Below are 20,417 nucleotides of genomic sequence, written 5' to 3' on the forward strand. Positions count from 1 at the left end.
GGTTGGCTGAAAAACCTCCTGCAAAGCAGGAGCAACGGGGTCTGGGGCGCAGCGCCAGCCGCCGGAGGCACACCCCCTGGTAGCTGATAATGTTCCGCCCGTGCCGGATTATCTCATCGGTGCACCCCAACACGCGCTAGACAGGCGTCCGGTGGCATCGCCGGTCGCGACATGCACATACCGACCAGCCTCCCTAATTACACGCTACACGCGAACGCGGTGCGGGTGGTATGAAGGGGGTGGTGGAGTTGCCTCCGGCGGCTGGGGCTCCGCCCCAGACCCTGGTGGCTCCTCTCGCTGCGCTCGAGTCGTTGTGTCGACTCCCCAGCGAAAAAAACTCCTGCGAAGCAGGAGCAACCAGGGTCTGGGGCGGAGCCCCAGCCGCCGGAGGCACATCCCCACCACACACAGGGTGGGTAATATAAATAGCTACCCCTGAGATACGAGAGAGGTGCGAGGGGTGGTCTATTTATATCTGTGGCACTAGTGTATTTAGGGCCGAGAAGGGGAGAGGGGGAGGAGGGGGGAGGGGCATTGGATCGGCCCTGTATGCGAGCCAAGAGTTGACAGGTCGGCAGAGGGTCCAGATGACGCAGCGGGGGGTGCGTCAGGGTCTGTGTGACAACGGCGGGTCCATGCGGGCTCATGCGATTAGGGGTGGTCTGTGAGCTGGTGTTGGTGGTCAATTACGTCGACACACAGCCTGCTTGTCGTATTCTAACACATTTGCTGGTCGACCACCTCAGCTGTTAATCCTGCCAATCTACGGGTCGCATGGTCCATGCCCTATGACGAAGTCGAGTCTCAAGTCTCGGACCCAGGTCCAGATCCAAATCTCGAAAAAATGCAAATCCAAATGCGAATCCAATCGCAAATCCAAATCGCAAATCCAAATCGCAAATCAAAATTACAAATCAGAAATCGACCCTCTTTCAGCTGTTTGGACCCCTGTTTGATTCTGGTGCTTGGAAGTAGAGCTGGAGCTGGTGTTACTATTTTCAGATCAGAGTCAGCCGGTCACACGGGCTCAGATCTCATGCCAAAAACGCATTCCAGCTCATGCTCGCACCCCACGCCGCTCGCGAAGCGAGCACAACCAGGGTCTGGGGCGGAGCCCCAGCCGCCGGAGGCAGACCCCGTTCCCACGTTCCCCCCTCCCCCTCACCGACCCCTGATAGCTGGTGTAACACCTAAATTTAGTGATGGGCCCAGATCCAGGGGAGAAGTGGGACAGTGGAGTGTCCGCAATAGGCATGGACCACGCACCAGCACAGCCCCCCTAATCGGGCGAACGTATGTACCCTAGCGTAGCGGCAGGGTGAGAGGTTTGTTTTGATAGGGGAAAAAGTTGCCGGGGAGCCGTGCAGTTGACAGCGCCGGAGGTGCGTTTTAAGCCCCTTTAAAACGGCGGGTGGTGGTTTTAGCGCATACATATTTATTTCAGGAGTTATCCTTCTGCTGCTGCTGCTGCTTGTGCTTTTGTGACAGTTTCTGTTTTCTTTCGTTGAATCGTTTATTTTCATTTCGAAAAAAAAAGTTGGTTCAGGTTTTTTTATTTTTTTGTTTATAAAAAACTTATCTGACGTTTTTGTCTAAAGTGGAGATTCAAATTAGATTTAGATTTCCCGTTTAGATTTATTGGTTGTTTTGCGTGTTTGTTTATTTTTGACCTTGTCGGCCGATTCTAGATTGCATTCACCAATCCAACTTATCATTGCAAATTCAGCTCGTTTTGGATTTTGTCTTGATTTTTGTTCTTCATTATCGTTATCGCTATCGTAATTCGTTTTCGTAATTCGTTACCGTTATCGTTCTCTTTAAATCGATTTTGATTCGTTTCTCGACTCTCGCTTGACCCATTCTTGTAGTGCTTATTTTGCTGGCAAAATGAAGTTGTTGTCTACCGTCGCATTAGCTGCTACGTCGTTGTTGTCCCTTGCCGGCTCCGCTGTGGCCGACTCGGGCTTACCTGCCATTGAAATTGTTGGTAACAAGTTTTTCTACTCCAATAATGGCTCTCAATTCTATATCCGTGGTGTTGCTTACCAGTCGGATGTCGCCAATGAGACCACTGGTCAGACCTTTTCCGATCCTTTAGCTGATGGTGCTAGTTGTAAGCGTGATTTGCCATACTTGCAACAACTGCAAACCAACGTTGTCCGTGTTTATGCTTTAAACACCTCTCTTGACCACACTGACTGTATGAACCTTTTCTCCGACGCTGGTATCTACGTTGTAGCCGATTTGTCTGAACCTGGTCTTTCCATCAACCGTGACGATCCTCAATGGAACATCGACTTGTACAACCGTTATACCTCTGTTATCGATGATTTCCACAACTACACCAACGTCTTGGGATTCTTTGCTGGTAACGAGGTCACCAACAACAAAACTAACACCGATGCTTCTCCCTTTGTTAAGGCCGCTATTCGTGATGCCAAGGCTTATATGAAAGCCAATAACTACAGAGCCATTCCTGTTGGATACTCTTCCAATGATGATTCCGATACTCGTCAACCCATGGCCGAGTACTTTGCTTGTGGTGACGACTCTGAAAAGGCCGATTTCTACGGTATCAACATGTACGAATGGTGTGGTAACTCGAACTTTGTCGAGTCCGGTTACCAAGCTCGTACCGAGGAGTTTTCCGGTTTGAATGTGCCTCTTTTCTTTTCCGAATATGGATGTAACGCTGTTCAACCCCGTAAGTTCACCGAAGTGTCTGCTCTTTACTCGAGCGAGATGACTGATGTATGGTCCGGTGGTATTGTATACATGTACTACCAAGAAGCCAATGATTACGGTCTTGTCTCTATTTCCGACAACTCTGTTTCCACACTTGCCGACTTTAACTATTTGGCCAGCGAGATCGCTTCTGCCTCTCCCACCTCTGCCAACACTGCTTCTGTGACCGCCAACACCACTCAATTGGCCTGTCCTGCCACTACTGGTACCGACTGGAAGGCTGCCACTGCCCTTCCTCCTACTCCTAACGAGGCTATGTGTCAATGTTTGTCTCCTGCTGCTGCCTGTGTTGTTGACAAGTCGGTCGATTCTAAGGACTATGGTGACCTTTTCGGCTACCTCTGTGGTCAAGTCAGCTGTGAAGGTATTTCCGGTAACGGTACTTCTGGTGAATACGGTGCCTTTTCTTTCTGTGATGCCGAGTCTCAACTCAACTTTGTGCTGAACCTGTACTACGAATCCAACGGCAAGGACTCATCTGCCTGTGATTTCTCCGGTTCGGCCTCCATTAACAGCGCTCCTTCTACCGCCAAGGCTTGTTCTGCCGTTCTCGCTCAAGCTGGTACTGCCGGTACCGGTGCTGTCACCGCTTCTATCACCGGATCTTCTGGTTCCGGCTCAGGTTCTGGCTCCGGCTCCGGCTCTGGTTCCGGTTCCTCCAACGGCGGTTCCAGCTCTGCCAGTGCCAGTGGCAGCTCCACCGGCAAGAAGAGTGATGCCTCCTCCATCAACACCTCGGGCCTCAAGCTCGCTACTGTCGTCTTCGGTGCTCTCGCCGTCGCCTTCTCTCTTGTCTTCTAATCGACATCAAAACATCTACCCTTCTGTCTAAATAATATACATACTGATACTTTTTCTGTGGTCCTGCCTCCGGCGGCTGGGGCTCCGCCCCAGACCCCGTGGCTCCTCTCGCTCCGCTCGAGTCGGGCGTGGGGGTGCTTCGCAAACATCTGGATCGTCTGTGTTTCTAAAGAGTATATCAAATATTGAGCACAGATAGCCATAACAACAGCCTACTATTGCTTTTTAGAACCCCGGGTCTGATCCAGCTCGTCCCGTGGGGGTGGTTCGGGTACTTGTTGATCGAGAGTTCTGGATCGTGAGTCCTTCGAAATGATATTACGATTCGAAGAAAAAGCTTTATTACTCTTTGTTAGAACAGTATTGAACCTCGGGTCTGCTCCAGCTCGTCCCATGGGTGGTTCGTGGACTTCTGGATCGTGAGTCCTTCAATATAATGTTGACTGCAGAAAATCCCATAAATCAGCTTTAATTCTGTTAGAAATTAATCTGACTGCCGCATGAGACTAAGGTCGGGCCCAGCTCCTCTCGAGGGCGTTAGTGAACTTCTGGATTGTGGGTCCCTCGAATGAGTACAGGCAGCCGAAGAAAACGCTTTGTAACTGTTGAACAGCATTTAACCTGACTGGCTCATAAACATCGGATCTGGTTCAGCTCTTTTCGTGGGAGTGATTCATGAACTTCTGGATGAGTCCCTCGGAAGAATATCAAAATATACTGAGGACGGTCTACTTTTATTAAAACTGACTCGTGGTTATTGTCTCAAAGGGAATCACGCGAGCCACCCCCATGCCCGACTCGAGCGAAGCGAGAGGAGCAACCAGGGTCTGGGGCGGAGCCCCAGCCGCCGGAGGCAGGACGAGCGGGTTGTGTCAATGCAAATGTGTCTATAAATAATCTAACTCGTGGAATATGTCTATGCTTTGATCATGAGGATTTCGTTGAGCATTTTCTCGTCGGCCACGGCGGCCCGTTTCTGAGCAATCCAACGGGCTCGAGTCGCCAGACGGCCTCGTAGAGGTGCTGGAGATGGCGAGGGTGATGGCGATGCGTCGACAGAGTTCAACGTGGATTTCGATTTGGACTTGGATTTCGACTTGTCTTTACTCTTTCTATCTTTCTCCTTTTTGTCTTTCTTGTCCTTCTTATCCTTTTTGTCGCTTTTACTACTACTGCTACTGTCTTTGCTTTCGCTCTTGTCTTTCTTCTCTTTCTTATCACTCTTTGACTTCCTTTCTTTCTTGTCATTTTTGTCCTTCTTCTCCTTCTTCTCCTTCTTAGATCGTTTATGTGGAACAGCCTTCTCCTCTTCTTCTTCCGAACTGCTGGCATCCTCCTCGACCTCGGCTCTCTTCCTCTTGCCATGCGTCTCCAACTTTCTCTCTACAGACCCTTCCAAAACACCTCCATAAACAAAAACCATGCCAAACCTTGAATTCTCCATCACCATGCGCTGTCTCTGGTTCTGGATCTGAGTATCAATATCGGTTTGAGTTTTACCGTTCAGTTTACCCAGCAGTCTCTGGAACACGTCCAAACCAGTAGTAATTTCACCGTCCAGACCATTGATCCCGCCCTGTTTACTACTCTTCTTGCCCAAACCTGTATTGTCTGTCTTAACAGCCACTTTTACATGACTCGTTATAGCCTCTCGGCCACTACTTCCAACGCCGAGTCCCTTACCGGGAGCCCACCCGAGCTTCTCCAGATGCTTGTGGCCAAATCTCGATGTATCATTCGACCAGTTCGTATTTCGGGGGTCCACCCCGATCTTGACTTTATTCTTCACGCCAGCTAAGCCCATATTTTCTTTATCAACTTTTGTCTCAGGGTACAAAACACTCAAAAATGGCCTGACTGTACTAGTACTCTCACCCTCAATTTTTTACTCCCCGACGTATCTTGACGATCCCAAAAAAAAAAAAAAAAAAAAAAACCTCTTATCGTATCGCCCTTGCCCTAGCCGCAGAGGTGCATTATCGGGCCCTGATCGTCGCTTCCGGACATGCCTCCGGCGGCCGGGCTCTGCCCGGACCTGTTCGTGCTCGCTTCGCGAGCGGCTGGTATTCTGGTCCCGAATGCTCGCGAAGCGAGCACAACCAGGTCCGGGCGGAGCCCGGCCGCCGGAGGCAGCAGGTGAAAAGAGAAGAAATATATATATTACATCCAAGTACAGGGTGGTGGTGGGGTCTATTGGAATTTCTCTTGAACGACTGCTTGCGACTCGACCGGCAGTGACTGGAACAGCGCCATGACCTTGGACTGTGGCAATTGCGAGAAGTAGTGTTTGGTTACTTGGACCACTCGTTCGAGAGCCTTGCCCTGGATGGACGCCATGACGATGGCCTGGGCCACGCTGTCGAACACTTTGTCCACCTGGCTGACCACAGAGGGGTGGTTCTGCTCGAGAAGATCACTCAGGAAGAGGTATGGGTAGGGTGCTGCCTCCTCGTCAACGACAATGGGAAGCGTTTTAATCCACTCACTAAGAGCTCGGTCGAGGTTCTCGGATCCTAGCAGTTGTCCGTGTGTACGCAGAACCTTGGCAATGGCCGAGCTGACGTTCTCAGTGACGTTGATGTTGTCTTCAGAACGGGCATCGGGAACATTGGCCACTTGGAATAGCGTCTCAAGTGTACCGACAACAGTCTGTGTGTATTGCTCACCGCCATGTTGGGCAGCAACACCAATACCATAGGCGGCGGCTTGTCTGATACTAGCATCATTGTCTACTAATCCCTCGACAAGCTTACTCAAGAACAGATCTTTATATTTCCATGAATCAGGTCCGGTAAACTCAATCAGATCGTCAACTGCACATAGAGCCCATTGACGCAGGTCCACAATGTTACTGTTGATAAAGGTAGAAATAATGGGCAGCAGGAGCTCGAATGCAGGGAAAAACTGTTGTTTCGAGGTCTTGAACATCGAGTGGATGACTTTGTTGATCTCGCCAATGAGATCCTCGTCGGCGCTCTCAGCATCTCCTTCCTCGACATCTTCAGTGTATCCGTCGTCATCTTCATAATCACCATCGTCTCCACTGTGACGCGTCTTGACTCTTTCTAAGTAGTCTTGTAGCGTGGTGTTGATGGCCTCAGCAAGCTTGAGCATATCCTGGCCGTCTATAGCTCCAGGACCAATTAACTCGACACTTTGATAAATACTAGAGTAGAATCCCGTCAGAGTTTCTGGCATGGAATCGATCTTCAGCACCTCGAGCATCTTTTTCAGCATGGGAACCCACAGTTCAAGAACTGCGGGGTCCTGCTTCTTACCACCAATAGCCTCTTGAGCACAAGTCAGCAAGTGTGGTACTGCTTGTGCGGCAGCATATCGAACGCCATCGTGGTAGAAGAAATTGAGACTGGGAACAATAATCTCATCAACAATACCCTTGACATAAGGAGCAAACGAAGCACCCAGCTCGTTGGCATATACAGATATTAACTCGATAGCACTGGACTTTTCATCTAATAAACTGGTGTGGATACCAATATATTTTCCCTGGATAGGAATGATTTCCCATCCGTCTTGCTGGTCTAGGTTCTCGATATCATCCTCATCCTCGAAAAGCTGCAAATCTGGCTTGTGTTTGGCAGCCTCGAGTAGTGGTGGCATAACTGCTGGAAGATATGGTAAAAAGTCGGTGCCCAAAACTCTACACAGTCTACCCCACGCATGAACAAGGTACGATTGACATGGGTCATCAGGATCGGTACATGTCTCTTGAATGCTAGCGAAAATATGTACCATTTCTTGGCATTGAGGAGCAAACTTCTCTTTGCCAACAGCAAGGGCAATTAAAGTCGCACACTCAATCGACTTGGCCTTTAATAATCGGTACTCCTTGCCAGTATCGGTCTTCATGACATTGAACAAAAGTCCAATCAGAGTATCATAGTACTTGATGAACTTGTTCTGAGCTGCATCTGCAACAATAGCAATAGTAGTAAGAACTTGTTCCTGAACATATCTCTTAGGGCTTTGAAGAAGGACCAACAATCCTGACAACAGATTATCGAGGTAAGGATCGAGGATTTCCTTAGAAGCACATTCAGAAAAGTTAACCAGAGCAGCAGCAGCATGGGCTTGGACTCTAGGAGTTGAGTTTCCAAGCTTGGAAATCAATGCTGGCAAGATTCGAGTAGCAAAGTTCTTTTGAATATAATCCGAGAAATCAGTCGACATTTGACCCAGAGCATTACAAGTAGCCCATTGAACACGGACATGACCGTCGTTCAAACAGGGAATCACCATATCCAGGATCTTGTCAAGCTCGACCATCATCTCGTCACGACATCCCTCGGCAACATTCGAAATGGCCATCAAAGCGGCATGACGTTCTCTCCACTGTTCCGAACCAATGAGATTAGGCAACCATCTGAACAAAGGAGGCAACATGACTTTTCCACCCAGTTTTAAAGCCATACGATCTAAACTCTGCTTGGCAGCTGTATAACTCTCGTCCTGGTCCTCGGAATTCACCACGTCGTCTTCATTGTTCCAATCAGCACCGTCCTCATCGTCCTCACCGATCTCGGTCATCATAGCCAAACACTGAACAATCATCTGGTCGGCATATGTAGGCTCCTTTTTACACATATTAGGTGCTTCGTCTGCAAATGTAGTAGCCAGCTCCAAAGCCGATAATCTAGCATTGAGCTCCATTTCCTTGTCTTTAGCGACATCTATACAGAAATCAAGCACAGTCTTAAACACGGGCTGGAACATTTTCGGAGCCAATCCTGCCAAATCAATCAGCGACTCGAGAACAGACGCCAGTTCATCGCTTTTGTACTCGGCACGAAGAGGCGTTAAAACATTGAGCAAATTAGGCAGTAAAGGATGGAGTTTTCTCCAAGTCGATTTCGACAGAGCTTGGAAAAACGATGTGAATGCCGACACTGTCGAGATACGAACGTGTTCCGACTCGTCACCAAATCCACTGGCAAACACTGGGATCACGCTATCGAGGTACTCCTCGCCAATCAAGTCTGGCACAGCCGCGAAAATCCGGAATGCAGACTCACGAACTTGAGCATTGGGGTTCTTACTGGCCTGAAAAAGCGCACTCAGCAACTCTGGCCATTCGCCAGCCTTAGGACCGGGTCGAGCAATCTCGGCAATGGCATCAGAAATCTTATGACGCACGTCTCCCGTCTGCTCAGAAACAAACCCCTGAAGCAAAATCGACTTGATCTGCGTCAAAACCGCGTCCGAGATCGTGTCAATGACCCGCGACACATGATCCGCCTCGGGCTGTCTTATACTGATTCTCCTGAACAACACGGCAGAAAACGACCGTAGCTACACTGTTAGCACTTTTTCAGGAGGAGGGGCATTGTGCCTCCGGCGGCTGGGGCTCCGCCCCAGACCCCGTGGCTCCTCTCGCTTCGCTCGAGTCGGGCGTCGGGGTGCCCTCGAAACTGGAGATTAGCCTGGATCTGTAAAAATTCCAGCCATTCTGGCACCAACACGCTCGAGCGAAGCGAGCCAGGGGGTCTGGGGCACAGCCCCAGCCGCCGGAGGCACACCCCCATCAAAGCAAACCAAGGGGATCTGGCACAGCAAACTTACCGAGACAGGTTCTCCTACCACCGATTGTTCGGCCAAACCGACGAGGAGCATCTCCTGGCGCTCGCGGCCTCCTGCGACCCATTCCTCGTTGAGGCTTTTCTCGGCCTGTGTACGGAGTTGGTTGTCTGGCGAGGTCAGGCTGACAAGCAGCTGGTGCAGAGCTCCAGTGACTTCGGCTGGGAGACTCGACATGATGAATTAACGCTCACTGAGCCGATTAAGTGGTTTTTTTGCGCTCGCTGGTGATGCTGCGTTCTGTTTTTCAGTTTTCACGGTGGCGGTCTTTTCGCCAGTGTGATCCTATCAACCAAATCGCGAATTCGTCGTCCAAAGGTTTCCGTCTGTTACAATGGGATTTGTAATGACGATGCGCTGGTTTCCCTGTAATCAAAAGGTTCAACACTCTCTCTATTCGCCCACTATTTTATATATATTAGCACCCAAGCTGACCCTAACTGTGGTTACAGGCAGAGGTGAAATATTTTCTCGGTTAGTGGCCTCACAACTTCAGTATACCCTCTTGAAAATGCTTGGGATCGGTTTTGTAATAACAAAGGTCCCCAACAGCAGCACAAACAGCAAAATCCGCACTTCGAACAAGCTGTCTTGTTTGGCGTTTCCAAATTTTTTCTCAAGAAAAAAGAAACATATATTACGCGCATGATAGTGCATATTTCTGCGAATATCGCTTTTTGCGCCCATTACTAGAGCCGTGCACGAGCCTCTGTGTGGGGCTCTCGCGGCTGAACTCGTCCGAGCTCGATCCAGGGGGGATCCAGGGGTACGTCCAGGTCTCAAACGTAAATATTTATTTTATATTTATATATATTCAAATGTATATCTTTTATTTTGTACGTATTTACAACTATTTATATGTATTTTTTTATTTAAACTTATACGTATATTCATAGGTATAGATTTGTATATAGCAGGAGATCCTGGTAAAAGCTAGTTTCTGGCGTTCCAGCTGTTTGAACATATCTCTACAAATCGAAAAAGCAGCCAGCTTGTAAATAGATAATGACATGCCAGCAGATATGACAGCAGACATCCAACAGACGTCCAGCAGACGCCCAGCAAACATTGCAGAAGAAACAGGAAACAAAAGATCTGGCTGACTACAGCGCCTAATTAGGAGCAAGATGCCTTATCAAACGCAATGTTAGTGTTACAGTGACGAAACTAACAAAATTCCTCCTAGCGACAAAAACACTATCGTATCGAGCATCACAACATGATAAAAATTTGACATGTATTGCTCATTTGGGGAAAATGTAATCAACCTGCGGTCGAAATTCTGATCTAGACTTTTGAACTTAGCCTACTGGCATGGTCTGATACTGCTGCTTATCTGCCAGGCCGCCTGACCGCCTGGTGTTTCTGCATCACATACTTCCGTTGCCGTGTTTATAGCTCTTGTGTCGCTTATTGCACATGTATCAGTTTGCGTCAAATGTCCTAAAATTACAATTGGCCTGTTCCAGTCCACCTGTGGACATTAAATGTCTTGACTCCGGTCTTGATACTATGTAGATTCTGGCCGCATGCCATCCACCAGCACTGCTCATGGACGACAAGCTACAATTTAATCACAATCTAATCTAATGGGTGACAAGGCGAGAGCTGTGCTGTCAGTTGGGTTATACTATAACCTTGGACTGCTTCTCGCAGCACAGCAAGTGTGCCTATTAGGGCTACAAAGTATCAATTGGGAGAGACCACTCAATCTTTTTGGTCCAATTCCCGAACCAGGGCCTTGGATCCATTAACTCTATATAAGGTTTCTGCCTGAATTGATTAGGTGCAGTCCTGACAAGGACGGCCCACCCAGACGGCGTCTTTCTTCCACCAACACCAGCAACCACACATACCACATACCCTGGCGAACGTTCTATAACTGCCCACTCCCCTCCTCAGCAATGGCAGAACCCTTTGTTTCTTTTGCTTCGCTTCTTATGAACCTTCTTCGTCTACTAAAACCTTATTAAAGGTGAATCCTAACCCGGGTCTGTGAGGGGGGGACTGCCTCCGGCGGCTGGGGCTCCGCCACAGACCCTGGTGGCTCCTCTCGCTTCGCTCGAGTCGTTGCTAGGGGTGTTCCCAGTAACTATTGATTTTTTGAGCGAGCTGATATGGGTCAAGCGAGGTCGCTGAGCCTCAGGGGGAAGGAGCCGAGTCAGAATTGTGCAGATGCAGGGTCCATGTTCCTGAAACAGCAGTTGCGACAGTGATAAGCGATGACTTGGCTGATTCCGCCGTGTTGGGGATAGCCACCGGAAGGGCTCAGAGGAGTCGCAGCTGTAAAAGATAGGAGTAGCGACTGATAAGAGAAAGGTGGTATTGAGGATGGAGATTTGTTCTGCGAGGCCCAGGTTCACCCGATACAAGAATGAGATGCCGATTTCGCTGATCCTCGAACCTCTCTTCCGAGACCATCTCGACCGTGACAATTTAGAGCCAATATCATTTTCGTTCGAGCAGTTGTAGCAGTTCATTGGTGAATTATCTTTACTGGTGGTTGTTATTGGTTCCAATAGTTGTGTTTATATTGTATACAATTGTTGTAAGGACCCAAGATGACAGCGTCAGATCTGCTTCGAGAGTTCGAGTTCCAAGAAGTGCTCAATCTAGGTACGTGAACTGTGACAGGTGATCCCTATTGCCACACTCAAAGTCGAAAGTGCGGGGACCCCGATGCTCGAGCGAAGCGAGCCGGGGGGTCTGGGGCGCAGCCCCAGCCGCCGGAGGCAGACCCCCAGTCCACTAACAAACAGACTCGGTAGCCAAGTCGGCAACGCTGCTCGGAAGTATTCGAGGAGAGGCTGCGATTGCTACAATTGAGAAGATAGCGTTCGAGAATGCCCAGTTTGTGAAGAATCAGGACAAGGGTCTTGTTTCGGTGCTGGAAGAAATCAGGAACCTCGATCAGAATGATATCTATTCATGGAACGTAGCCACCTTGGTTCAGAACGTGAATGATAATCCTTCGGTTAAGATCAGTCTGATCTATCCAGCTACAGAGACACATGTCAATAAGCATCGTAAACAGCAGAAACGGGTAGTTCGAGAAACTCCCGAGCTGTATAACAGGGTGGTGCTACCATATGTCGAGTCTCAGAAAGGAGATCGCATCAAATGGGTCGATAATATTTTGAATCATGGAGCTGAGGCTGATAGAGTTGTATATAGAGATGAGGACCCTGTGGACGGGTTTGTTCTTTTGCCGAATATGAAATGGGATCGTAAGACTATGGAGGTGCTTTACTTGATGGCCATTGTACAGAGATCGGATCTAGCATCGATCCGTGATCTCAACGGCTCACATCTACCATTTTTAAAGAGCATGAAAGAACGCATTCTTGACGCTGTAACTGACAAGTTCCCCATCAGTCGCAACCAGCTGAAATTGTACTTCCATTATCAACCTTCCTACTACCATATGCATATCCATGTTGCTCACGTCGCACACGAACAATTCGATTTCGGCCGGTCGGTTCTTCTCGACACTGTAATTGACAACCTGGAGATCTTGGGTCCTGCTGGATATTCTAAATCTACCCTGACCTACTTTATTGGAGAAGACCACTACCTGTGGAAGAATGGCTTTAGTAAGGAAGAGGACGTTGCTTGAGACGGAGATTTTCCGGATACTAGTAAGTGCAATAGTTGACTGTAAAAGAGAGTAGAATAAATTGTAAATTGTTAAGTACTATTAATGAGAGAATATTATAAAAAGTAACACAAAAAACATAAAGCAAAACAAAGCAAAACACAAAAAGTCCCAGCAAAAATTATAATAATATCAAATGTCAGTAGATGATGGTCAAGTTAGTTAGGTCCTGAGAGTTTATTTGTCGGCTCTCTTTCTTACTCGACGCTTTGGCTTAGTTTCGGACTTTGGCTTAGAGCTGAGCACTAGGACTGGATCAATCTGACTGTCGGGCTCACGTTCAGGTTCACGTTCAGGTTCACGTTCAGGTTCACTGACACAAGCAGCTTGCCCTTTCTTCGGCGCTCTACAAGGTATTCTAGGTAGTTCATCCATCCGATCTTTCCATTTGGAATACCTGTATTCTTCCAGGCCTATGTTTTCAGTGATCCTATGATATAGGACAAGATGGCGTTGGGTACTGTCTTTCCTGGATATGAGCCTAATACAACTAGGACAGATATAAGGGTCATCTGAATGAACAGTTTTACAGTGTCTGTACCACTCACCACGTCTACGGAAACCAACAAGTCTCCAAGCACAGTCCATAAACTCACACTTGAAGAAACGACGAAGTTTGAATTCATCGAGATGTTGCGCAAACTCCAAAATAGTGCGAAACCTCTCGTAACAGTGGTGGCATGAATAGACTCCTTTCTTTTTCTTAATGGCTTGAGCATAAAGGTCTTCATCTTTCATGAATAATGGAACAATGGGTTTGTAAGGTTTATCCATGTACAGCATCTGTTCCAACTTAACTGCTGCTACTTTTGCTCTACCACATCCACGTTTGAGGACTACCGAACTAATTGGTGTCGGATGAGGTCTGATTGCGATATACTTCAGTGTTGCAGTTGAGGAAGAAATGGGGGTGAAGCTGGGAATAGAGCTGGGAGTATAACTGGGAGTAGAGCTGGGAATAGAGCTGGGACTGGTGATGGGACTGGTGATGGTATTGGCGATGGGATTGGCGATGGGATTGGCGACGGGACTGGAGATTGGATTGGAGTCGGAGTTAGGAGTGGAGCTGGGACTGGAGGCGGGACGAAGACTTATGCTTGAACTTTTATCGGTAGTTGGTGAAAGTGCGACCACCGCGGGGTCAATAACAGACTCTATTTTTTCCTTCTTCTTCCTGTCAACTACAGATTTAGATCTTGTTCTGGGTTTTGCCTTTGTAATACCCGCAGTTATAGCCTTAGCTTTTCTTTTAGGTAATGCTGGAACCGGTTTGGAAGCTTTCCCTTTCTCCTTCTTGGCACCTTCTTTCCCGCCCTCTGATTCTGTATCGGTGTAGTCTCTGGAAGTTTTCGCTTTTCTGCGATACGTTCTACAAGGTTTGGCTGGAGGAGTAGTGACGGTCTTGGTGACAACTGGCAGAACAACTGGTGCAACAAGTGGAGTAACAGAATCTGTCTTTGAAACGTCAGCAGTAGCGGTAGTGGGACTCTCAAAGGGAGTTTCAGAGGGTCTCTCAGAGGCTTGAGGGGTTTTCACTTCAATGTATTGAGTGATTGGAGGAAGTTCAACTGATTCGGGACTCTCTGGTAGCACTGGTGTACGAGCACTACACAGGGCTAGAAATCCTTCTTTAACAGCATGGATCCCAGGAGTAAGTGAATATCCGGGAGTAGGTATAAACCCTTGAAGAGAACAAGGAGGAACATCTATAATTTGGGGCGCAATCGTTTGGGAACTGTTATTGGAGTGGAAGGGGCTAAGTGAATTTTTGCTAACAGTCGGTGAGATGGCTGTCATAACTGGCGACAGCTTCAAATTGTCACAAACATAACCAATTAACATTGGATTCTCTCCAGCAGACTTGAGTGGGTGTTGCTTAACAATGGGAGAGACTACATCATTAGAGTCAAAGTCTGGTGCTGGGGAGTTTGCATTGCTCAAAGAAACTAAGTCACTGACATTAAATTTGTTGGAAACAGGAATACTAATTGGACTGGGTGTGCGTTTCTGTTTCTTTGGACTAAAGCTAGCAGCCTGAGGAGAAGTCGACGGCGAAGAAGGGGGTGAAGATGTAGGGGAGCCAATAGTAAGCAAAGGTGAGCATGGAGGACTGTCAGAGAGGATGTCCACATTTTCAGAATTTTTTGCTGCAGAAACATCAATGGAATCTGGATTTTCATCATCACCACAAACAGAACTTTTATCAGCAAGCCAATGAACTTCAATGTCAAACAAAGAGGTCGAGGGTGTTTGGAGAGGAAAGTGGTTCCAGTCGCTAGGTGTAGTGACAGAACTGCGACGGCCCCAAAATATACTCGATGGTGTGGTAGCAGTAATTGGGGTTATACCTGTCTTGTCCGAGCCAGCTCGAGTTAACAGGGCAGTTGGGATAATTGGAACTGGGCGATGGGTCCTTGGCTTCTTCAGATTTTTGTTCCTATTGGAACTGGCCAATGCTAACATTGAATTGAAGGAGTGTGGGGAACCTGAAATGAGGCTTGAAGATCAAAGTATAACCTTAAAAACAAAGTTCAAGATACTACACAAAAAAACAAAAAGCTGCCTCAAAGTTGCAATTTTGGGGCCTTTTAAGTATTTTAAGATGAATAATATAACACCCCAGATAACATTGTACTAGTTACCTGGCCTCTCTATTCTCAAGACCCCATATACATCCCCTCTCTAATTTGCTTTTTTGTTTCTGTCATGGTTAGTGTGTAGGTAATAGATTCAACGCAACTGGTCACACTATAAAGACTAGCGTGCGTTATGCATATTTCGAAGGCTATCCTAATTAGGCTTAACGCTTTTCTTATCTGTCATGCAAATGCTCGGATCATCCTGCAAAAGAAATGGTAAAGCCCACTGGAATAAAAACAACCGAAAAACCTAACAGGATGTAAATGTGAAACCAAAATGAGGCAGCATACCTTAACCAAAGTATGCTATTTTAGACAATGCTTTTCGTTTTCCGCCGGAATTGGAAATAAACACCCGTTTAAACTGTGGGCAGAATTAACGGTAGAATGTATTTGTCAAATCAAGTAACTTCAAGCTTACACATCTGATGTGACCGTTTGAGGCACTCAAAGACACTGGTTCTAGCACTTTTAACTGGTTAAAATCATGTTAACTATGAATGTCTTTTTAAAGAAAATTCTGTTCTAACAATGACCTGGCATTCTTTGATAACATGCTAGCACCCAGATAAGCTTCTGAGAAATCTTTTCTGTTGTTCACAGCACATTGATCATATTATAATAACTACAACTATAGCTATCTATGCAACATACCAATAGATGCAATCGCAAACGATAGTCGTTGGAGCCGTTTGCATGGTTTCACCTGACTGTAGGCTCCCCCTGCTCACTCCGCAGTTGACAGTAAAGGCCCAGACATGTTTTCTTTTTGATTTTTTTTGGATTGGTTTCTGATAGTCAATGGTAGGTAATTGCGAGCAATTATCTGCCGTTCTCGCAATAACCGACCCGCTTGTCTTTACTATCAACCTTGCTATGGTGGCGGTGGGTTCTATTGTAAAACGCTGTAGTATCCAATAGATCGAACGCCTGTCTTAAGCATGTCTTACCTGTTCTTCACTTTCTTATTAGCGCTCAGAAAGAGAACAATATGGCTCTGTAATGGAAGGATAACCAGTTAAATCAGAATGTCACAGTAATTCACCTTGAGACTGAACAATAGAACCTGTGTGTGGGTGGAGTTGTTCGGCTAATCAGTAATCGACAGTGCAACAAAACTGGCCAACATAATAAATAAACAGTCATCAATAAAATAATAAAATAAAAAACTATACTGTCAGTACAAGAAAGAAGCTAAAATAGATCCAGGGTCATGGACTTCGAAATATCGGTGTTCTCAACCAAGTCCTTGAACTCTTGGAACGACAGCTTTCCATCCCCATCTTTGTCGGCTTCCATAATCGTTTTATCTACAATCTGTTGCAGCTCATGTGGCTGAAGATTAGTAGCCACCATCATTTTTAGTACAATAAATAATTCTCCGTTGCTGATATACCCGTCCCGGTCAATATCGTAGACTTTGAAGGCAAACCGCAATTTTTCTTCTCTGGCACCTCGACTAGAAAATGCACTCAGAGCTCCCAGAAACTCCTCAAAATCAATATGTCCATCTCCGTCGTCATCAAAAATCTCAATCAATCTTGATGCTAAGGGGTTGGTGCGAATGGCTGGAATGCTGAGAAACTCCTCCGACTCAATTGTACCCGAGTCATCCTGGTCCAGTTTCATAAACCTCTTTAGCAGTCTGTCTACCTCGTCATTGTCAACTGTTGCCTGTTAGAACTGGTTCGGTAGGACTTTCCTCCGGCGGCTGGGGCTCCGCCCCAGACCCCGTTGCTCGCTTCGCTCGTTTCGTCTCGGTTATGCATCTTGAATAATGGCGGTTGAGGGGCTTCTAACAGAGTCGGTTTAGTAGCGACTTCTGGAATTAACTTACAATTCGTCTTATCGACTATCGATTCAGCCAGATGCGACGTTTCAGCACCCATTATATATGTCTTCGTAACGTTCAGTGGTACTAGGTTCTGCTGGATCGCACTTTGTTAGATTAGATTGCGAGCCGCACATGCTGCTTAGACAAGCAAGATCTAGACCACTCTGACTGGTCTTCATTCTCAGAAGCATAAACTGCGAATTATTTAAAAACCTGTTTTCTTCTTTGAACCTATTATCCTAGTTGCTTGTTTTTGTCATTTTAATGTTTTTTTTGTTGAGCTTTACCGGAAGGGCAATTAGGTGAGAACGAATCTAGATCTTAGCTCTGCGGCGTGACAATACTGTGCCGCATTGGAGTTTTCTGGCAGTCATTTTTCTCTTTTTCTTCCTGATTATTGCTAATTTTCTTTCGAAATGTTTATATCGTTGCATAATTGATTGCTAGTACAATGTATTCACATTTTGCTTGCAGGTAAGGGAGTCCTTTGGGAACAGCTTAATTCCTTGGTGTGTAGGGCGCTGGGTGAAATTTATGCCGCAACCAGCAGTGGCAGGCACAGGAAATTACAGAAAAACGCAATTGGCCCCAACCATTACTGCATCTTCGTGTCTGAAAGGGGTGTAAAAAAATATTATATTTTAATTGCATCCTGTTATTACCCCGTCTTTGTCAGTCCATGCATATAAAAATGACATTCAACTGCTTCCCTACCCTAAAAAAACCTAATCTCAGATCCCTTATCACAAGCTGTCTAACGGCGGCCGATCATGCACGCTATGACCCCTGAATCGCTCAATAGCGACTAGCTCCACCCCTGGATCTCAGCTGTTCTCAAAACCTATTGGGCGTAGCTTCACGTATGTTTTCCATGTAAATTGGGTATTCATGCACTCAATTTCGATGTTTACCTTATTCCTGACCAGTAGGCGTGAAAGGAAAGCCGTTGCCCGGTAGAACAGTAATTCACTTTTCGACGGATTTGGGATAGCGCGTGTGGGAGCTTAAGTTTGGCAGCATGGGACGCAAGTCAAATGCACATTGTCTAAGCCATCATTTGAATATGCATTATAACTGCTATCTTATATCAGTTCGTTTTGACATTTTCCCCCTCTTTCTTTTTTCCGCTGTTTAATGAGCTTTTTGGGTTCTTTTCCCCGACATTCGTAGCGGGGTAGGTCCCAACGTTTGGGCGTGCCTCAATCTCACTACTGCACAACTGAGACATTGCACGGTTGGTCTTTTTTTTTTGTAAATATTATTTTATTACAAAAGTCCATGCGGAATTGGCATAATAGCGTGAAACATGTAAGTGCCCTTCTTCGATTCTAGCTCCAATTGCAGATGCATACGTTATTCTTTTTTTTATTTTTTTAGGTGTTGACTCAAGAGTCACTTGAAGGGTGTATAACGGATGTATGAGCGTATATTATACCGCGCTGCTACAAAATTACCGGAATCTGCGACTGAATCCAGGATCTTTTCCGGTTACAGCACGAAAACACTCGATGCAAATGTAAACATACAAAACGTGCTAGAGCCAAGAGCCAAGTTTATGTCGCCTTCTTTTAAAATCCATTGGCTGCCCCTCTTGACAAAAAAGGTCCTCATGTTCGTATCTTATTCAAGTAATGTTCTAGTTCCAGTCTTCTAGCTCCATTGTTTATTCTTAGATACTTAATGGCTAGAACTACTCTAAATAGCACCCCCTAAAGATCCAAGTTCAGGTGAAAGAACATTTGTGTGCTTTTCAAAAAAAGCAACCCAAGCAAGTGCCCCAACCACTTGGTTCAAGCAGATCTGTGCAATAAGCATTCAGATAAGCAGCAGCCCTCAGAGCCCTCAGATGCAACGCTGTGCTTCTGGTTAATATTTTCGGAGAGATTTCTGCTTAGATAGTTTAAATCCCTATTTGGGGTACTCCACAAGATAGATATTATCATGAGATAATACATGGCTGTATTTCAAGCCCTCTTAACAAGTTTTGTGGCTTCACTAATGCAGGGGGTGGAGATCTTGCCTAGTAACAGTAGAGTAAGATATAATAGAGTGGGTCGTTCGCAGCTACCAGTATGCAATAAAACTTCTTCCTGTGATTAATAAAATATGGATTCAGAAATTCGATAGAAAATTTGTCTTGGCGCTTACAATGCACCCATGGTGAAACAAGCTCGTATGCTGACAGTTGAATACTCGCGACAGCTTGCAACATAAGTAGCTGTATGTTGTCAAACCCAACAGCGTCCCATGTCAGGTGGTGGGTGAATATCTCACGGGCTAGACTAGCTTTTCCAGCAATTGGAAAAAATTAACTGTGTACTACTAAATGGAAAGTCCCAGGAAAATCCATGAACCAAAAAATAAATAAAAAATAATTAAATGGAATTATTTCAAAGGTGTGATAGAGGTATTACCCGACGAGAATAAAAATGTACGAAATATCACACAAATAAAACAGACCTGGACTTTGCAGCCAATGGGATAGACCAGACCCCGTGCGGAGTTGAGAGTCACCGCATGCACCGATTCCCATTTAGGTGACATTGATGTAAACGGGTGACAGCTGCAGTGGAGTAATAGCACAATTTGATAAGACGTTAGTTTGACCTGTTTTCAAAAAAATAAAACACATGCAGTGATTGACATAAACATATGCATGTAGGAAAAAGTACCGATTTGCGGCATTCAAACCAACCATGCAGAAAACCCGGCGAGTCGGACAAGAACATCAATTGCATTTAAGACATTTGATAAGGCCTCAAAAATACCGTAATCTTGGAAGCCAATCATTTAGTCTGGCTGTCCAACATGTGCATTCGTAGCATTAGCTGTAGCCTCATTTGTTACCTGCAATTCGGGTCTGTAAAACGGTCGTGTCTCAGTATATAGCCCAGCCCGTCTACTGTGCAGAAGACACTAAGTTTTTCATTTAAAATTGAGGCTCGCATTTGAGATCGCATTTTAATGGTCCTAGAAACCGTTCTATTAACATTGGCGGTGCCGTGTCTATCAAGCAGCCCGCTATAACGTGGTCTGGCGTGTCACAACCACGCCCCGTGACCAGTCAAAATGTCTTATAGATATGGTGCAGTGAGGATCACGGCAGTACACCTCCAATTGGCGGCCAAACTGCTCACCGCAGCACTCC

General features: G+C 46.4%; 4 protein-coding genes across 4 annotated transcripts; 1 reads left to right on the top strand and 3 right to left on the bottom strand.

Moving 5' to 3' along the window:
* Positions 1-1,887: 1,887 nt before the first annotated feature.
* Positions 1,888-3,546, top strand: GAS1 (1,3-beta-glucanosyltransferase GAS1; the record flags this gene model as incomplete). The annotated part of the gene is made up of 1 exon (XM_018881263.1): positions 1,888-3,546. One exon carries the CDS (start codon positions 1,888-1,890, stop codon positions 3,544-3,546), a length of 1,659 nt encoding a protein of 552 aa, XP_018733869.1.
* A 916-nt stretch (positions 3,547-4,462) lies between these two features.
* Positions 4,463-5,350, bottom strand: AWJ20_4202 (Protein PXR1; the record flags this gene model as incomplete). The annotated part of the gene is made up of 1 exon (XM_018881264.1): positions 4,463-5,350. One exon carries the CDS (start codon positions 5,348-5,350, stop codon positions 4,463-4,465), a length of 888 nt encoding a protein of 295 aa, XP_018733870.1.
* A 386-nt stretch (positions 5,351-5,736) lies between these two features.
* PSE1 (Pse1p) lies at positions 5,737-9,318 on the bottom strand (the record flags this gene model as incomplete). The annotated part of the gene is made up of 2 exons (XM_018881265.1): positions 5,737-8,808; positions 9,145-9,318. 2 exons carry the CDS (start codon positions 9,316-9,318, stop codon positions 5,737-5,739), a joined length of 3,246 nt encoding a protein of 1,081 aa, XP_018733871.1.
* A 7,311-nt stretch (positions 9,319-16,629) lies between these two features.
* CNB1 (calcineurin regulatory subunit B) lies at positions 16,630-17,064 on the bottom strand (the record flags this gene model as incomplete). Its single annotated transcript, XM_018881266.1, has 1 exon — positions 16,630-17,064. The coding sequence occupies one exon, from the start codon at positions 17,062-17,064 to the stop codon at positions 16,630-16,632; it is 435 nt and encodes a 144-aa protein (XP_018733872.1).
* Between the last annotated feature and the right edge of the window lie 3,353 nt (positions 17,065-20,417).

The sequence above is a fragment of the Sugiyamaella lignohabitans genome, chromosome C, assembly GCF_001640025.1.
Source record: "Sugiyamaella lignohabitans strain CBS 10342 chromosome C, complete sequence".
NCBI classification, from domain to species: Eukaryota; Fungi; Ascomycota; class Dipodascomycetes; order Dipodascales; family Trichomonascaceae; genus Sugiyamaella; species Sugiyamaella lignohabitans.